This window comes from Phalaenopsis equestris, unplaced genomic scaffold, assembly GCF_001263595.1.
Source record: "Phalaenopsis equestris unplaced genomic scaffold, ASM126359v1 Scaffold232797, whole genome shotgun sequence".
Lineage (NCBI taxonomy): Eukaryota > Viridiplantae > Streptophyta > Magnoliopsida > Asparagales > Orchidaceae > Phalaenopsis > Phalaenopsis equestris.
The window spans coordinates 93,083-106,120 of record NW_018250758.1 but is presented as its reverse complement, the minus strand read 5'-3'; the positions used below and the strand labels follow the sequence as shown (position 1 = coordinate 106,120).

Below are 13,038 nucleotides of genomic sequence, written 5' to 3'. Positions count from 1 at the left end.
TTTGCAAAATTGACTCGAAGATCGTAAATCGCTAAAAAATTGAATCGAATTTTAGCTCGGATAAAACCATTCGAGCCAAGCTATGGGCGAAATTAAAAGATTGAAATTTATTTCAATCCGTCCTTGGTTCGAATCGGGATTGAAATAAACTCTTATGTATTTACATACTTAACGGCTAAACTTGTAGTTTTAAATGCATCATGCATTGCTCTGTTGGTAAGAGATTTTTTCTTGAGAGGCAAGGATTTGGAACCTCTCTTTTCACAAAAAAAATACATTTTTTATTACTGGGTAGGCCAAGGCGGGTTCGAGCCGGGCTGATATGGCTCACAAGACAAAAATCATATTCGAGCCGGCTCAAAAATCAAATTGATCCACACCACATCGGATCCGAATTTGATCCGGTTAAAAAATTTCGATCCAATGTCGAGCCAGACACCCCTATTTGTTGCTATTGTTTTGTTTGAGCAAAGATAAATTCATTACCATTTCTTCAGAAAAAAAACTGTACTCATTTTGTAAATACAGTGTACATAACTATGAAGCCATAAAAAAATTGATATCCACTAAGTATACTACTTACCCCCAATTTCTATATATTAAAATTTTAATACATTAGAGAAAAAACATTACAAAGAAAACCTTAATGTGATGCCAACTCTGAAATCTCAACAGAACCATGTAAACCAGAAGCCCAAAATATAAATATATGTTGTCGGACCTCTAAACACCAACATAAAATATAGCTATCATTCTTCACCAACTAACTTCCCTCATCCATCTATGTGCATTTTATTTTCTCGATTTATGGATCTTTTGAATAGTTTCTCAATGTCAAAACATACTTTGTTCAAGGTTTACCTCAGTCCAACTTCCTCCTAACCAATCCCTTGAAGAAGTCAAAGCTGCAAGAACAAATGTGAAGCATTTAAAGAATAAGAGATGAAAGTCATAACTATCTTCCAAATTCAAAACTTTAATTTCAAGAACAAAAATCTTACATGTCCAACCCTCAAAGATAATAATTAAGCAAAACATCAGTTTTTTTCTCCTTAAATATGAAAGAGTTGAGGATAAGTAGTAAAAATAGAATAAAATTTACCTATTTCCATCAGGATGGAGCTCAAAATATCTCTGCTCCTCATCCATAGCCAATAAGTATCCTGAAGAAGTCAAACCCTACAAGATGAAACAAATTAAAAAGTTTCAAGCCTCCAAAACTTATCAGTATTATGCTCATCTAATTCATTCCCTAAACTTTATATGAAGTGCTTAGAGTTTATTCATTAAAAATTTCTCCGGAATAAATTATTGATCAGTTTGCACAATCTGCATTCAATTCTGTCTATTTCTAATTTTTTTTTAAAAATAGTATGAAAAAATAAAAATTTTTGTCTGTTTCTAACTCACCTTTATAGTCACCACTACATTTACTATTTGTTCCTCCTGCTTTTCCTCTATGACAACTTTTTGATCACTGCACAAGAAGAAAAATATCTGTTGATATGACTTTCATTGAAGGCATGGAGAAGAGGGAGGAAGCCAGCTTTATTGGAAATCTTCTCTGTTGGGACACTTCAAATCTTGAAATTAATTGTAAAAATGAAAAAAAAAAAAACTGCTTTGATTATCAATGAAACTGTAACGAGCAAAAAAATGTGATCACAAACAACCGCTTGGCACAAGACGGTGATTCTTCGGCTCTGAAATACTATATAAGTGCAGAGAACGAATTTCAATATGGCTGCAGATTTCCTTGGTAAAATAATTAAAAAAAAAGTTGGATGATATTCATTTATTTCATCTTTGTAGGGAAGACACACGAAACCATCGTTATTAGAAGCTCTATTCACTTATGCGTATTCTTATTCATGCCACATTGACCTTAGTAATTAGTAACTTACGAACTGAATAGTAGAACCACGAAGCATAGCTCACCAAATTGCCTTTTTATAAAACTAACCTTTAAGCATCCATAAACTTAATATCACTCCTGAATTGTATCATCATTTTGTCCACTTACTTTTAATTTTAGAAGTTAAATCATTATTTATATTTCAAATATGTCCTATAATAAATCCTAAAAACAAAATATCGCATCTAAATAAAATCAAGTCTTTCGATGAAATTGTCTAACATTTATTAACTTTATATCCATTAAAATTGCATATCATGAATTCAATCCATGTTCTACTTTTATATTTCAAATATGTCCTATAATAAATCCTAAAGACAAAATATCACATCTAAATAAAATCAAGTCTTTCAATGATATTGTCTAACATTTATTAATTTTATATCCATTAAAATTGCATATCATGAATTCAATCTATGTTCTACTTAACCTTGACCTTTCATCTTAAAATTTTCTCAAGGAACTACCTTTCACTTCCATATGAAGAGTTGTCACCAGTCAAAAGCATGCCATTTGCAAACAAAACACAGAATACACCAAAGTACACTTTGTATACTTCTTTGTGAAGCATTTTTATGACCAATATGAAAAAAAACATGATCAAGGTTGAGCCTTGATGTAACTGTGAATATTAAAAACAACAAACTTAATATCGAGTCTTGAAATAACCTTGCCATGATTGGAAGCTTCTTTGTCACTTCACACCTACTTCTCAAAAATAGTTTGTACAAATTGCATGTAATATAGAGCGAAAAGAATAACAGGGAAGTATGGTATCAAATTTCAATAAAAAATGATTTGCTTTAATCTCATTTAGTATTATCCCATCATCATCACTAATCTTATCCCAACTATTTTGGGATACCTCATTGAGTCCTCTACTGATATTCATTCTTGTTTGAACTTTATATCAACTATATTTGAAAGTGGCTTAACAATGTCATTGTCGGGTCCCAAGTCCCAGATGCAAAAAATGAAGGGTTACGTTAGGTAGTCGACAAACAACAAAAAACTTTATAAAAAATATATGACATGAATCTTTTAAATAATTCTGTAAATGTTCGGGTATCTCCTGGAAGCGACACGATGTATTACCTAAATACAGTAAAAAGTGTGCAAGTGTTCTTGCACTGGAGCCTGTGTGTAGTGTTAAATAAACAAGGATTCTCACATTATGAACGGATGTGAACATAAGTTATTCCATAAAACTAATATTAGGATACAAACTCTCATAGATATATTAATGGAGTTAGTAGATATTATAATTCATAGGAAGATAAATATCTTATACATTCGAGAAATTAAATGTGTTTGAGATAATTGTGATTGTATGAAATCTAAGTTCAGAAATTGTCGTAGAAAATTGGGTAAGTAATTCTATTTTGAAAATTTTGTTTGAAAGTGTTTTGTTACAGTCATCTATGGATGAATGTCTGAAATACTTTTGTCCATATTATATAGAAATTATAGATTTTATAGTTATTTGTAATTCTTATATTTAACTATGTTCAATGAAATTATATAAATGCAAAAGGTAAACTCATAATTAAATTATTAAAACTCTAAAGCATTCACATCATAATTTATGTGTGACTATTTGATAATTTGTACTTTTTGATAATTCAAGTACTTTTTGATAATTTGTAAGCTTTGGTTACATTAAATAACACTTTTTTATAAAATTAAGCATATAATATTGAATCACCCATTAAATAAAACATCAGTGATTTTCTCTCGTAACTCAGTCATCTCATCAACACCTCTATCGCTTATGCAAGAGTTGACAATATTAACATCAATATCAATCATTACCCCAATTGATACCCATATACTTCAGAAGGTACTGATTCATTTCATCTACACTTCTAAATTTAACATCAATGTGAATGATTGTGTCTTATGCAATTATGTAGCATCCTTGTTGCAACAACAATTTTAAACTACTTTTTGAAATAATATGTAAGCATATCTCACAAAATAACTCACTTTTTCTTCCAAACTCCAAAAGCCCATTCAATTATATCTCATAATAACGAGTGATGCTTACTAAATTTCTATTTTCATCCCCGCACAATTTAGATCTCTTTTAAAGTTTGTAATGTGATGTTTAGTGTTGCAAAATGACTTGAAAATATTGTTGTAATAGATATTCAACATCCACAAAATAAAATTTTCTTGTTAGAATGTTAACTATTAGTTTTCCTATCAAAAGTTAATATAAAATTTACATCAGTGTCAACCAAACTTAAAGCGACATGGGACAATTATGCAAATAAGATTGTGTAGCAAACTTGAAGATTCAATTATCGTGAGCACTACCCTCCATACAACCATTACAAAAGTACAACATATTAAAATTGCATGTTGTCATTATATAAGTAGGTGAACCACGACGTCCAATGTATGCAACTTTATCATCATTTGACACGTGCATTAATATAAATCTCAGCAATAGCATCGATACAATCTTATATCACATAATAACCTATTCAAATTTTAAAATTCTATAAATTGTTGAAAAAAAAGATTAAAATATACCTTTAAGTGTGACATATATCAGTAATCATATGATGTTTCTTTAAGGATGATTCGAAAGGTAAGATTGGATCTTCACGTTTGATAATTTAAGAAGACAAACTTACTAAAACATTCAAACTAGTTGAAAAATATATATTGATGTTTTCAGATGAGTGTTGAAATATCTTATAAGCTACTCTTATAGACTCGTTATGCGATAAAATGTAAAATCTTATAGCTAATACCTTGAAGTTATTCTAGAAGATTCATGAAGACCATGCCTCATGTGCAGTTCATTTAGAAGATCAATAAAGAAAACTGACTCATAAAAAATATATTATGGAGTTTTATTGGATAACTCTCAAATAATTTTGTTATCCACTTATCCCCTATAAATGTCGATGTAATACAAAGAGAGTGAAAGATATAAGAGTCGTGATACACTTACAGCACGTAAAGATTATAAACCCATCAGATATTATACAAGATGCATTTTAGAATAAAATAGTACAGTATCAAATTTTTATGGTACGCAAAAAATTTAGTGTAGCTTCACAAGATATCACAAGTATAACATCATAACATACGATATTACAAATATAAACATCGATCACTTCATGAGATATTACAAGTACTAACATCATAACACAAGATATCACAAGTATAAACATTATAATATAAGATAACACAGGTACTAGCATTGCAACACAAGATATCACAGGTATAAACATCATAACAAAAGATATCACAAGTATAAACATCACAAGATATCACAAGTAGAATAAAATAACACCGTATCAACTAAAATTACACATCACGAGTATTAACTTCAAAAGTAGTTCAACAAAAAATATCTTCAGAAGAACTAACATCATGAGTAGTTGTTCTATCAAAAAAAACCCATCGTAAGTCAAATGCATTCCACTCTAAACACATATAACTTATATGAACAAGTCATTGTGATTTTTATAGAAGTGCAAGTAATGGATTCTCCTCTCATGTGGCATGAATATGAAAAACTCTCTCTTGACAGGATCTTCAAGTAGCTTTATTAAGAACAAATATAAAGTAATAACTTCATAAATTTCAGTTGTTTGTTCTAATAATTTTATTCCATAAGAAATAAATGCTGATGATTATGTGGTGTTAACCTCAAAACTAATTCTAATATTTGATTTCTTCGATACACGGGGTCAATTTTTTTACTACTAGCCCTTGAGCTTAAAGAATGTGAAGCCTTAACATGATTAGATTCACTATATTCATCTACGTTGTGCAATAATCCTTCAATGAGATCATTTGAGCTCTCTCTACAATCTAGCATATCTTGAGAATGAGTACAAGTATGTTCACCAGTCACTACAGCGCCACTAAACATGAAGTCAAGCTTCTCCTATAGCTAAGAATTGATTCCACAAAACTAAAATTTCCTGAAATTTAGCACAACCTATAATTTACATAATCAAAAGTAAAAATTATGTCCAATAATTCTACTTAAAGAAGAAATAAAATAAAAACATTTTAAAATTTATTTCACTTCTAACTTCTTCCATCAATCTCTTGATGCATCTATAGTGTTTTTAATTGGATCCGAACCAATACCAGACAATCCTCTTTTGAGCTCTTTCCATATTTTTCAGTCATTTTTTAACTTATCACATTTGTTCTTTAATTGAGTCCTATTATATAATCTTCCGGTTCTTTCTTGAAATTCTTTGTATTGTTCAACTAACATTCTTTGTTGAAATGTATTGTTGGTCATTTCCTAATTCAATCTCCTTCAAACAAAATCATTTTTGTTTCTTTTTCTCATATAATGGATGATGTATAGTCTCTTGTGTTGCCCATTTCCAATCGTATCTAACATATTATTTATGATTTCAATTATATGTTGTAGAGCTCAAGAATAGAAAATTACAAACACATAATCAATATGATACTAATTAATATAGATACACAATAATATTCTCTACATCAAAAAGTACATCAAATATGAAATGGCAACAAAAATAGACTCTTTTGATGATCCATGCCGGAGAAACAACAAAAAAGAAATAACATAATAGAAATTCTATAGAATTTAATGTTTGTCCTTTAGTATAATGTGGCGCCATGCATTTATAAAATCATCTTTGTATTCCAAAGCTTGAATTGCTACAAATTTCCAGAAATAGTTGCCAAAAGATAATTAGGTGTTAGACATGTAAATACATATCAATAGGGTAGTATATATGTAATTGCCACAACATTAAGTCATAATGAAAACATTGAACAAATCAGATCAAAATAAAGCAAGCAAAACACTGCCATCATTCAAGATTTCCAAAGAGGAACTACCGTTATCAATTTTTTCATCCAGATCTCTAGAATTTGAAATGTTAAATGCAGTCTAAATAAAGTAACGTGAGATGCATGCTAGCAGAGAAAAGCTGTTGATTGAATTTTGATTTACACATGCATCACACAATTCCTATATTTTTACATATCTAAGACCAAAACTTTGACCTTTATGTTGGAACCAATGATTACAATTCATATATGTCGAGTTTTGACAAGTATGCCGCATACTTTTGTCTGTTATTAGTGGCGAGATTGAGCTTTTTACAATGTCTGCTGAGAAAAGTTTTCCATTTTCTTATATTCCTAATCGGTTATATCAAGCTTTCCTATTAGCAAATTTCAACCATTGTCCATTACTCTCTTTCTTACACACAGAGATACACTCTTCTGAAAAGTGATGGAAGGATCAAATTTTGGAGCATTCAAAGAACAAGGAAGAAATCATGTAGTCTAGGAGAAGAAAATGGAGGCAAGCAAACTAGAAAGGATGACCATGGAGAAAGAGAAAGATCATGTATGTAAATCACAAAATCTTACCTTGAGAGATAGAGGAGACGAGATCGGCCAAGCAAGGTGCAAAAAATGTAGTCTTTTGGCAAGAGCAAATCGAACGAGGTCGGAATGCTACGACCTTTTTCTCATGAAGAGGATATCGCGGCTAGGGGACATGATTGCCTGGGTAGATCAGAAAAAAGAAAAATGTAGAGATAGGATGCGGCCCACCAGGTGTGGTTGTGATGTAATAAAATTTGTGTTGCAGGTTGTATCACATTACACTCGAACGCGGGATTCAATTGTGTGGTATTCTGAATCGGTTCAGAACACATTTCGTAACGTCGAAACAAACACACCATAAAGGGGTTGTAGAAAAAGCAAAGAAGATTGATAACTTAAGTTTTAAATTTTCGTATATATGTAAGAGTCATACTAAAAATGATATAGATAAAAGTTTGAAAAATAATATTGTAAATTTAATATAATTAAAGATAGTATTATAGCTCTAAAGTTTGTTACTGCTAAAGATTCTTAATGTTGTAAGTGCTTTTTATGCTTCTCAATTAGGTACAAAAGAAAATTATTGAAATGACCTAGAAGAATAAATACAAAAAGCATCTCTCAAAGAAAAAAAAATTTATTGGAGGAGATTTAAATGGACATATCAATAGAGTGGTAGAAAATTTTAGAAGCATTCATAATGACTATAGTTTTGGTGGGCCAAATAAAGAAAGTAGAGTCAGATTGAATTTTGTTTTAGCCTATGACTTTATTATTGTTAATACTTTATTTAAAAAAAAATGATCATATTATCACTTATAAGGATGTATCTAATAAAACACAAGTTAATTATTTTCTTTTGAAAAAAATGAATTGTCAAAATTGTAAAGATTGTAAGGTCATTTTAAGTGAAACTTTAAGTATCTAACATTGATTATTAGTTTTGAATTTAAGATGAAAGATTAGAAGATAAAAAATATAATAAAATATTATCATAGGATTAAATGAGGGCACTTAAAAGATAAATAAAAATATATTTGTAAGTAAAATTCTAGGTCGTAAGATTTGGGATGTTTATAAAGAAGCTAACACTATGTGGGATAAAGTAACAAGTACTATTAAGCAAATTACAAAAGATGAGTTTGGGGAATCAAAAAGAAAAACTCTTATGAATAAAAATATTTAGTGGTGGAAGGATAACATGCAACAAAAGATAAAAAATAAGAAGTTATGTTATAAAAATTGATTTAGATGTAAAAGCTTGAAAAATTACAAAAAATATAATGTAGCACGTAAGGAGTCTAAGAGAACAATTTATGATGATAAAAATTCTGTTTTTAATGATCTTTATAATAGATTAGATATTAAAGAGTATAAAAAATATATTTATAAACTACCAAACAAAGAGAAAAAAAAAGTTCAACTTATATTTATTATGGATCAAAAACAAAAAGTATTTGATGAGGTATTTTGATAAACATTTCAGTGAATATTATGAAAATACGATCAACTTCAATGATTTTAAAATCATAAATAATAACTAAGATTTTTTTTTCCATTGTCTTATTAGTAAAACGGAAGCTGAGAAGACTTTAAAGAAAATGAAATGTAGAAAAACAGTATGGCCTAATAGTATTTCAATAGATGTGTGAAAATATTTAGGAAGTTTTTCAATTTCTCAACATCAAAATTTTTTAATATTATTTTAAAAACTAAAAGATGTCTGATGAGTGAAAAAAAGAGTCAATTGGTTCATATTTTAAGAATAATAAAAAGGATGCAAAACAGTGCAAATCATAGAGAAATTAAGTTAATATGTCATACAATAAAAATATGGGAGAAAATAATTGAACATAGGTTTCAACGTGATACAAAAGTTTCTCAAAATAAGTTTAGATCCATGACAGGCAAGTTCACTATGGAAGCTATACATTTATTGAGTGGTTTGATGGAGAAGTACAGAGAAAGTAAAGAGGATCTACAAATGATTTTGTTGATTTAGGAAAAGCTTATGATAAGGTTCGAAGAAAAATACTTTGGAGGGCTCTAGAAAAGAAATGTGTTGATATTGCTTATATTCAAGTCATTAAAAATATTTATGCTGGAGTTGTTACTTGTGTTCCAACACAATGAGAATTGACCAAGTATTTTTCTATTTTAATTGGATTATATCAAGGATCGCCATTAAGGTCATATTTTTTTACTTTAATTATCGATGTTCTTACTGACATTTATAGGAGATATATTGTGTATGGTTTTTCTTGATAATATCCTTCATGTGGATAAGATTACAAAGAGATTTAAGGAAAAAAAATAATTTATTGAGATCAATTTAGAATCTAAAGGCTTTCGTTTGAGTAGATCTAAATTAGAATACAGAGTATAATTTAGTAATAGTGGATCTATTGGCGGGGTTATAATAATTTGTGATCAATTCATTAAAAAGGAGTGAACATTTTAGATATCTCAAGCCTATTGTTCAAAGTGATGGTGTTATCCATTGGGATGTTATTAGTACAGTTCAAGTTGGATGATTGAAGTGAAGAAATGCATCGGGCTTATTATGTGATAGAAAATTACAGCTTAGCCTTGAAGGAAAATTTTATAAGATGGTAGTGATACCTACAATGCTTTATGATGTAGAATATTAGCCTATAAAAGAGATGCATAAAATTAAATCAAGTGCTAATGAGATGAGAATACTCCGTTGGATGAGTGGCTTTAAACTTAGAAAAAAATGCGGAACAAATATATCCAATAAAGGGTCGGAGTGGCTCCAGTGATCGACAAGATGAGAGAGAGTCGACTTAGATGGTTTGGTCACGTTAAACGTTGACCATCTAATGACCCTGTTAGGAGAGTAGCTGTTTTAAATTTGACTTATATTAAGAAAGGTAAAGGTAGACCTAAAAAGACTTGAGCATGTTGTATAAAAAATGGTCTTAAATTATTAGAATTAAATGAAAATATGACAGTTAATAGGACACAATAGAAAAAGGGACTCATGTAGCCGACACACTTATTGGGACAAAGGCTTGTTGTTGTTGTTGTATATTTGCAAGTGGCTTGCTTTTAGCCATATTTAAATCCATCACCATCCTAAATGTTTGAATTTACTACTTTCACTTTGAACTTGCATGGTGAATAGCAAAAATAATATTAAAAAAAATAATAAAAGAAGAACAGGTTATAAAATCACTATGCATAGCTGGACACCAAGATTCAGGTAAACACTTTAACACACTGCGTTTAAAACAAACAAAAAGATGCATCAGGTTTCAAGTAAACAGTTTCTGGAATGTAGCAGTTATTTTAATACATACAAAATTTCATTCTGAAACAACTATGAAGAAATACACCCATGGAATGAAAATGTTACATTAGATACTTATCAAATTCCATTGTACCTATGAAGCCAGGTCCTATAGTATAGCTCCTCAAGAACTTGAAAGCCTGAAAAATTAAGTCAAATTATACATTCTTTTTTTTACATTCCTTAAAAATCAAAGGCATATTGCTGGCCTTTATATAGTATATGATTTTGCATTTCTAGTGCTTCAACTTTTTAAACTATCAAAACACAAGGAGAATACTCAAAAACAAGAACCAACAACGCTTCAAGCAAGGGCATAATTAGCATAGCAGCAATTTGGAAAATAAAAGAAAGACCGAAAGCCCATGCTAGTTCATGTCATTTAACTTCAAAACATTAGAGACAAAAAAAATAGAAAATTCAGAAGTGAGGACATGATATTTCTTAATCAAGAACAAAAATTGCATATCATAATAAGAAATTCCTGACTTAACTTCACCATTGAACACACAAAGTATCATTAAATAGTTCAAAATAATGATTTAGACATGACAAAAGCATGAGGTCTATGAGCAACAGGAATGACTACTTGATTAGAAAAATAAATATGAAACATCTTTTCTTTATTTTATGTGTGACTTCAAATCTCATCATAGTATCAAGCAAAAACCATCATACTTATGGAATTATTGGAGTAGGACTCATTCACCATAACATAAAATATAAGACACAAAATCAACAAGAAACAGATCTCAAGGTTGGATCCATGCTTGCAAAATCAATGATATGTAAAGGGCATAATAATAGAATTGTTAGTTCATAACCTTGATGCAAGAAAGCTTCAAAAAGCTTTTCAAAATTATTGAAAAAAGCTGCAAGTATATCCTCCCTGGCAAGTTGATGGGAAACAGCAGTCATCTCTTGGAGTGTAGCATTTAAGGATGTTGTTGGTTTATCATTATCCAAGTTTAATCCAACACCTGCAGAAATTAAAATCATAAATATCTTTATCACAAGCCAAAATACCAATTTTGACAGCCATATCACATTCAACTAGGCATTTACGAAAAAGTACTATGGTTAAAGTTCTGAACTTTTAATATTACAAATAATTAACAGCGATTAGCACACAGGCAGCTAAGAAAAGGCTCATTACCAGCACTAACTTTGAACTTATTCGATGAATAAGTGGAGGAGCAAAGAATACCACCCACTTTAAGGCCATTTAGATAAAGATCATTAGGCCACTTTATTCTTACATCAATTTGAGGTAGTCCCTGGAAATGAATGATACCTTTTGGCTTTAGATGATGGCATTATAAGCTTTATCAAAGAGTAATTCAAAATCAAGCAACTTCCTATCATTCCAAAGAGATAAACAATCACAAAAAAAGAAGTAGAGCCTACTTTAGCTTGACAGGACTGTTTAATCGCCTCAGTTACTGCTAGAGAGACAATATACTGCAGAAGAGGCACTTTACGCCCATCTTCCATCTGTAAAGTGAAAGAGAACATAAGGCAGCCAGCTGGAGATTCCCACACATTCTTTGACCGTCCTTTAACAAGAAACAAACAAGAACAACTCAGAAAAAATTGCATCAGATGGTGGCCCGGGGTTAGGCATTTCCTCCCCCACAATTTTCAGAGAAAAAGTAGCTAATGCTAAAAAAAGTTCAATCTGAACCTCTGCCTTTGTACTGGACATCACTAATACAAGCTGTGCCTACTGGAAAGTCACAGAAATTCCTGGGAAATAACCCATCAATTAAAATTCAACGTGATTAAGGAAAGGGTAAATGGAAGCGAGGGGTTCCTCACTTAGAAACAACATCGTGGGTGGAAGGGAGTCGTGGGGACCAAATTAGAAAACGTCCGAAGCTGTTCGTATCAAGTGCGTCCATGTAGCGCTCGGCACGGAAGGTGGGAGGATCGATTGAGTCTATTTCGGACTGGAGAAGAACCCTAATTTCTTCTTGACCATCGTCTTCGTCGAAGAGCTTAAGGGTCTCCCTCTTGGCCTGTGTTGATCGGGCAATTTGGTCTTCATGAGGAGATTTTGCAAAGAGGACGAGGATGGTGACAGGGTGGCGGTCTTCCATGATGGAACAGTTGCTTAAAGATGAAGAGGTGAAAGAAAAACGTGGTTGGCGGCGGAAGATAAATATTGCGGCAGAGACGGCGGCTGCAGCTGCAGTGATGGTGGCGACGGAAGGGGACGGAAAGTTGCGGATGTCGAGCGGCATGCTTCAATCTCTATTGCCGTAGAAAAATTCAGAAAATCCTCGAATTTCAAGATAAATAATTAGGGGAATATATTGTTAGATTATTGAGAAGTTTTTGTGATCTCAGTGAGCTTAATATCCTATTAACCTCCTAATAACCTCAATAACTAAATTATTGGAAGGTTACTTGGGTAATACGCACGCAAAAGATGTACGTAAAACGGGCACATTGCCGT

General features: G+C 31.0%; 1 protein-coding gene across 2 annotated transcripts; it reads right to left on the bottom strand.

Annotated features, from left to right (window-relative positions):
- Window positions 1-556: 556 nt before the first annotated feature.
- Window positions 557-13,038, bottom strand: LOC110038416 (biotin--protein ligase 2-like). 2 transcript variants are annotated; one of them, XM_020743261.1, is made up of 9 exons: window positions 12,399-13,038; window positions 12,265-12,326; window positions 11,988-12,136; window positions 11,737-11,857; window positions 11,405-11,560; window positions 10,675-10,720; window positions 1,411-1,477; window positions 1,103-1,179; window positions 557-905 (listed from the first exon to the last, which is right to left on the bottom strand). In XM_020743261.1, the coding sequence occupies exons 1-9, from the start codon at window positions 12,821-12,823 to the stop codon at window positions 863-865; spliced, it is 1,146 nt and encodes a 381-aa protein (XP_020598920.1). In that variant the 5' UTR covers window positions 12,824-13,038; the 3' UTR covers window positions 557-862. The 2 variants fall into 2 exon arrangements, with proteins under 2 accessions (XP_020598920.1, XP_020598921.1); XM_020743262.1 differs by lacking the exons at window positions 557-905; window positions 1,103-1,179; window positions 1,411-1,477 and adding an exon at window positions 6,540-6,596.

What these genes read in the sequence shown, in the direction of transcription:
- LOC110038416 (XM_020743261.1), bottom strand. Translation starts at nt 12,823, where the DNA reads ATGCCGCTCGACATCCGCAACTTTCCGTCCCCTTCCGTCGCCACCATC. An exon ending in AACAGTCCTGTCAAGCTAAA is followed by an intron (nt 11,858 to 11,987) that starts GTAGGCTCTACT and finishes ATTCATTTCCAG; the next exon opens with GGACTACCTCAAATTGATGT. An exon ending in TGAAGCTTTCTTGCATCAAG is followed by an intron (nt 10,721 to 11,404) that starts GTTATGAACTAA and finishes TTAATTTTTCAG; the next exon opens with GCTTTCAAGTTCTTGAGGAG.